The sequence below is a fragment of the Buceros rhinoceros genome, unplaced genomic scaffold (assembly GCF_000710305.1).
Source record: "Buceros rhinoceros silvestris isolate BGI_N320 unplaced genomic scaffold, ASM71030v1 scaffold29192, whole genome shotgun sequence".
NCBI lineage: Eukaryota > Metazoa > Chordata > Aves > Bucerotiformes > Bucerotidae > Buceros > Buceros rhinoceros.
This window is the reverse complement of record NW_010398783.1, coordinates 3,384-9,887: the sequence shown is the minus strand read 5'-3', so window position 1 is coordinate 9,887 and position 6,504 is coordinate 3,384. Positions and strand designations below refer to the sequence as shown.

General features: G+C 53.0%; 1 protein-coding gene across 1 annotated transcript in view; it reads left to right on the top strand.

Moving 5' to 3' along the window:
* The window catches only part of NUTF2 (nuclear transport factor 2), a gene marked incomplete at its 5' end in the record, with an annotated part of 11,013 nt that overhangs the window by 2,285 nt on the left and 2,224 nt on the right, over positions 1-6,504 (top strand). Inside the window, one exon of the mRNA XM_010131240.1 lies at positions 1,983-2,081. Coding sequence (XP_010129542.1) covers positions 1,983-2,081 — 99 coding nt within the window. The remainder of the gene's footprint in view (positions 1-1,982; positions 2,082-6,504) is intronic.

Below are 6,504 nucleotides of genomic sequence, written 5' to 3'. Positions count from 1 at the left end.
CAGCCAAGTTTTAGTCTAAGCCTTGATTGTTTTGTGGCCTCTTGGTCGTTAGTCCCTTTTATGGTGCTCTTCATACCAAGAAATGCTTCTCTCCAGTACAGGGGGATGTCTGTAAGCAACCATCTGTCTGAGGTAGTGTCTGTCTGTCCCAAACCCCGTGATCTTTCCTGCCAGCTGACCCTCCCCTTCCCAGGGGGATTTCCCCACTGCGTCACATGAGTAGCCCACTGGCTGGCCATCCCTTGAGGTCCCTTGTCTCTGAAGGGGACAGTCAGGTACTTGAAACGGGCGCTAACCTGGTCTTGTCTTTGGTTCCTCGTCGCCGTTTGTGGAGCTCTGGACTCCGAGGCCTTTCCTTCCTCCCTGCCGTCTCTCCCCAGTTCCCAGTTCACCTCTCCCTGGCGTCTCGTCGCACTGAGAGCTGGGCTCTGGATGCAGCACGTTCCTTCCACGTCACCCCTCTGCCTTCCCATGTGGGACTTGTTCCGCATGAAGCAGTTGTCCCGAGTGGGGGCCCGGCTCCCCAGTACTCATTCCGCTATGGGGGGACGTCCGGGCCCACGCTCCGACAGGCTGCGCGGGCACGGTGCACGTCTCTGTTTGGGATCGCAACCTTGGACGATGCTCTGCTGGTAGTTTGGTGGGGATTGCGCTGGAGTTCTTGTGGTTCCTAAAGGTCTGTTCCGTACTACAAGCCAGTTGGCTCACTCTGGGAGGGCTCGTTCTCCCAGCCAAGAGGAAACCCTGCAGTCCTTATTAGAGAGCGCTCCTGAGCAGCGTCCCCCTGATCAGAGGGCTGCTCCGGGCACTTCCTGTGCTCCCCCAGGTCCTGACCCTTCCACAGCTTCTGTGTTCTCCATCATCCAAGGATTTAGCTTCCTGTTATTCTTCCTCGATCCTTAGGCTTGCAGAGCCAAGACTGTACTTCACATCCTTGACAGCAGGACTCGGGTCTCCTCTTCTTGCACCTCGGCCTTCTAGGAAGTTTTTCAGGCTCCTTCCACTACAGTGAAAAGCAGAGCTTGTCCAAGTACACGTTTAGGTCTGCTCAACCTGTGAACAAATTGGGGAAATGAAGCAGAGGCATAAAATAGGTGAGGTGTAAACGTCTGCGTGCTGCTGTCCTGCGCAGTCTGGGGACTCTGGGTGTTGGCGTGGGGTCACTCAGGGCTCTGTCTGTGCCAGACTACCACTTCTATGGCACCCGGCATTAACACAGCTTTTGGTACAACGGTGCCAAAATCGTGTTGGTGTGGCAGGACTCAGCGTTCCTCTGAACATTTGATGTTCACTGCTTGGAGTCGTCCGTGGCTGGAATGTGGATGTGTCTGAGTTGAAAGAGAGGAATTACAGCCCAATGTCTGCCGTTTCTCACAGTCTCTTCCTCGTACTCTTTACTCCAGAGGTACTTGCGCCCACTGCGTGAGTGTGGAGGGCTGTTTTCTTTTCAGTGTGGGGGCTTTTGATCTCTGCTGCCTCCTCCTTTTCCCCCGCTCCTGCCTGGGGTACCTGGTGAAGATGGGGCTTGTTGCCGTGTGGGTTATCAAGAAAAGGTGGATGTGTGGGTTTAAAGTCCTGATCGCTGGTTCTTGGTCCGCCACCTCTCCTTTGTCTTCATGGCTGCAGTGACAAAGAAGCCAGTCTGGAGTTGTCTGGTGAACAATCTTCGAATGCTGCTCAGAGCGGAGAAGCTTCATGCCTGCATCACATGAACCTTTAGCTGGTAGAAGAATCGAAGCTCCTCAGGCAGTGGATTTAGCCTGGGAAAAGGGCCTGTGTAACGCCTGTGGTGACGTGTGTCCTGGTTCAGCGCTTGAAAAACCCGACTGTTACGATCAGCCCAGGCTGAGTAGTGCTGAGTTGCATCAGCTCTCAGCAGCTGAATGCGTCATGAGGCTGGATTTGCCTCACCCTCGTTCTGTAAGTTAACCACTGCAGCGACTGTACGTACATGTCCTTACTTCGCTTTCTTTTCGTTGCAGAGCCTCCCTTTTCAAAAAATACAACACAGCATCACAGCACAAGACCACCAGCCCACACCTGACAGCTGCATACTCAGTATGGTAGTGGGACAGCTCAAGGTAAACTCTTTCCATTACAGCTGAACAAACGCTTATGTCTCCGCAGGGTTCTAAACCCTCGACACCTGAACACGTTAAAATGCTCTCCTGGGGTGGTGGCGGGGGGAGTGCTGGTAAGCTTGCACTGGGATGTCATCCTTCTGCTCCAGGCTGTCGAGGAACTGCTCGCCCCTTCAGATAAGGAGTGCTATGTAAAACTCCCGTAATTCGACAGTCCAGGCTCTACGAGCATCAGTATGGCCCTTACCCAGTCCAAGCTGCTGCAGCAGTGGGAGTGTTGCCTCTGAGCTCACATGCTTATTGTTGCGACAACTGCTGCTTGTGTAGAGAACTCGGGTTGTTTTTCAGGCTGCTGTGCAATTACGTTGCTGTCCACTCATGAACTTACCCAGTCCCCCGTTCTTTTGGGTGTCACTATACCAGGGCCACAGATGTGTGAGCTCATTACTTACAACGATAGAAGATGTCCTGGAATCTGCAAGAAAGACCCCCTATGTCGCGTCAGCTGGAGGCAGAGCCTGTGCACAGGGCTTCAGAAGCGTGATGTTACGTAGCGCTAGTTCACATTCTCAGAATTAGTTTTGTCGGGCTCTGGTCCCGCCACCCTGTCAAGCCAGGACTCTGAAGCCATCCAGTCTTTCGAGTTACTTCAACTCAGTCTCTTCTATGTTTAGGTTCCTTTTCTGTTTAGGTTTCCTTTTTCTCTTAACTCCGACTGGCGCCTTTAGCATTAAAACCCTCAGGCTTCCCCAGCCGGTCCTGTTAGCTGAGCAGACACAGGACAGAGTGACCCTGCTTGCATAGCTCTGCATCGTTTGCGGCTGGGCAGCTGAGCAGGCAGTTCCCTGTGGGCTGCAGCCACCTCTACACCTAACACAGACAGCTTTGGCTCTCCTGCTTCCTAGCTGCAAGGTGGGTCCCAGCTTACTTGTTGCTCCATCCTGCCTGCACATGCTGTGGATGAAAGACCCTGCCATGGCCACAGAAAGCGCTGAGAGGGCAACAGGGATGAAGGCAGACGTGCCAGCCTCATCAGCCTTCCTCTTGGGTTTGCATGAAGCCCGGTGGTGTGACTATGGCTTTTTGGCTCCATGTCTTGGGCCAGTCGCATCTGCACCTGGTTTGCCATAGTTGTTTTTAGGTTGTGGTGTAATCATTAAGCAGATCATGGCTTGCAGCAGTGATTGTGTTGAATCCTGTGATGAGATACCAAGTTCTTTCTTAAAGATCCTGTAAATCTTTGGGGTTGCGTCATCCTTTAGTGTGGTCATTGGAGTCGTAGATGCAGTCTGGGAGCAACAAAACTGGGGCAGGGTCTGGAGCGCAATGCACTGAGGAGCGGCTGAGGGACCTGGTGGGGCTGAGCCTGGAGCAAAGGAGGCTCCGGGGAGCCCTTCTGGCTCTGACAACTCCCTGACAGGAGGGTGCAGCCAGGGGGGGGTCGGTCTCTGCTCCCCAGGAACAAGCGACAGGACGAGAGGAACCGGCCTCAGGTTCTTGCAGGGGAGGTTGAGGTTGTCCCTGAGGAGCCCATGGTCAGGAGAGGAGGAGGAGGAGGAAGGTTGAAGGGGGAGAAAGGAACCGTTCCCTTCTGTGATCCTGTCTGGGTATTAGGAAAAATTCCTTCACCGGAAGAGTTGTGAAGGCTTGGCACAGGCTGCCCCGGGCAGGGGTGGAGCCCCCATCCCTGGAGGGGTTTCCCAGCCGTGTGGAGGTGCTGCTGGGGGACAGGGGGGACCGGGCAGTCCTGGGGGAATGGGGGTGCTGGAGGATCTTGAACGTCTTTTCCAACCCAAACCATTCCGAGATTCTGTTCTCTGTGCTGTGGGTGAACTGCTACCAAGTTGTCACAAAGTCTCAGCTGAGCCAGAATAGTTCTGCAGAAATAATGGGGACTGAGGACTGTTACTGCAGACTCTGTGTTTCCTCTAGCAGAGCGTTACCCCTCAGGTCATCCTGCAAGGCTGGGTTTTTTTGAGCCTTTGACCTCACCTGCTGAAGGGGATTTAACTGGGCTCAGTTGAAATCGTGTCTGCCCTTCTGACAAGGTCAGGATGAGTACGTGCCCTGCGCTGCTCCAGTCTAGAGCCCAGTGTGCTAGTGCCAGTTTGAACTGTAAATAAAAAACCCAACATCTTCTGCAGCAGAACATCATCGGCACTGAGGGGACCGGACACAACAGCTTCTTGGAGAAGGTGCTGGAGAGTGGCAGAGCGTCTAAGCAGAGTGAACATCACCAGTAGGCTCTGGTGGCAGAAGCAGCAGAGCTCGAAGGGCATGTTTACAAGTGATCAGATGAAAGATGCTCTTTAGTGGCTGTTGAGACAGGTAGTAATGGGGCTTTTTGTCCTTCGTAGAGGTGTAATAAATGTTCTTCCCCTAACTGTAGCACTTTGATCGTGTCGTATTGCTGTTCAAGGTCTGGGTGTGTGCTGCTCGCCTCAGGTAGGAAGAGTGAGCAGCGGTTTGGTCCTTTAGGAGTGGCTTTGTTTGGTGTGACACTGCTCTGCTGATGCCCCCCCAGAACGTCACCCGGTGTCTCAGCGCGCTTCTCCTCGTAACGTGTTTCTCCTGTTGTGCTCAGGCAGATGATGACCAGGTTCTAGGCTTCCACCAAACCTTTTTGTTGAAAAGTTTTCAAGGTGCCTGGGTGTGCACCAACGAAGTCTTCAGGCTAGCCCTCCACAACAGTTAACCTCTGCCTCACCGCTGCCCTGCGGTCCTCGCTGGCCTGGTCGAGTAAGGAGCGCTCTGTTCTCGCTCGCCTGCCTCAGAAGCATGGCTGTGCCTTGCGCCTCCCCAGAGCAACAGGGCAGAGCTGCGGCTCTCCCCAGAGTGTGGGTTTTGAAGTGCTTGTTGCAGGATGAATTGTGAATAACCAATTGTTTTGCAGTGTTTCCTGGAGAAAGGAAATGTGCAATTAAAATCTCTGCATGCTGAAGGCTCAGAGTGTTGCTTAAAGCTCGTTAGATGAGGCGTGCACTGAAAGAACCTGCGCTTAGTGGTTAGCCTGTCCTGTGAGGTGAGGAGCGTTGCAGCCTGCCGTCCAGTCAGCAGCTGCTGGGGGCGCTGGCCACAGCGCAGAACTCCCTCTGACCAGGTGAGAGGAGCAAAGCTGGGTTTTTCTACTAAGCTTTGCAGCTACGCCTGGGTTACAAAGCCGTGTTGTGTCTGATGCTCTGACGTGGCCCATGGATCTGAGGACTTCCTACAGTTTTTGAGCCTCCAGGCCAAGAAGGCATAAGGAAAACCGGACCAGGTCAGAAAGCTGCCACATTTGCCAGTGCTCACGAGTCTGTGGAGCTGGAAGAGGAGGCACATGAGGGCAAGTGCCTGAACGTAGTGGGGAAGTAGTTGGGTACTTCAGCAGCCTGAAAGCAAACTCTTCATGGTGGTGCCAGCCAACGTAACTGAGGACAGCAGTGGCAAACCCTAACTTGGGAGGTTCAGATGGGACCAAGGGACAGTTCGGTTGTTCTTTGGGGTTGGTTCCCTGCCACCAGCAGGTTGAAACCCTGGATGACGTTGCCTGGATGCATTGCGAAACCTCCGTTCTTGGAGGCTTGGAAGAGCTATGGCATCAGCCACGGCCAGTCCTGCGACAGGCACCAGGCTGGTCTGGAAGCCAGGGGATCCTTCCAACACGATTCCGTGACTTTTTAAATTTTTATTTTAATTGAAGGATGTCATGAAACAACTTGAGCTGCATTGAGAAAAGCTTTGTACGAAAAGTAAAGCCCCCGTGTTTCAAGCCTGGGGGCACATCTGGAATGCAGCTATTGAGTTGGAGTAGCTGAATTTGGAGTGGAAAGGAAGAGTAAGAGTAACCTTCAGTGTTATTGTGATGGAGACCCACAACAGAATGGGATAGGGATTAGTCTTCTCGAGCATCTCAAGTCCCTCAGCTGGGGTCTTTGCTGGATGTTATAGGACGTATTCAGGATTTTAGGAGCAGATGATAAATTAGTGCCTTTGCCCCCACTAAAGTTGAGGATTTCCCTTGGTTTTAAAGTATTTGCTCCTCTGCTGCGAAGAGGTGACATGAGAGGAACAGAAACAGCCAAGATGGGTGACTTGACTGTGGGAATTTGCTGTCTGTACAACAGCGAGTGTTTGGGGAATAATTCCCTTTCCTTTTGAGCTTTTTTTCACCGGTCCAGTCCTGAAGTGCTTAAGACAGGAGGAAATTCTCCTCGAGCCAAAGCAGTAAGAGCTGCAGTGCAGCTGTAGGCTTGAGGAAACTGAGGAAGCCTCCCCTAGAACTGCTCAGGTGGTGATACCTGTTTTCCAGAGGTGTGTTTTTAAAGTGTTCTCCTGTCAGTAACAACAAATTCGGTGTGAAGGCCATCTGTAAGAGCTGCCTCAGGGACCGCAGAAGAGGAGAGGCTGGGCAGCTGAGAGCCGGCTGGATTAACGGCTGGGG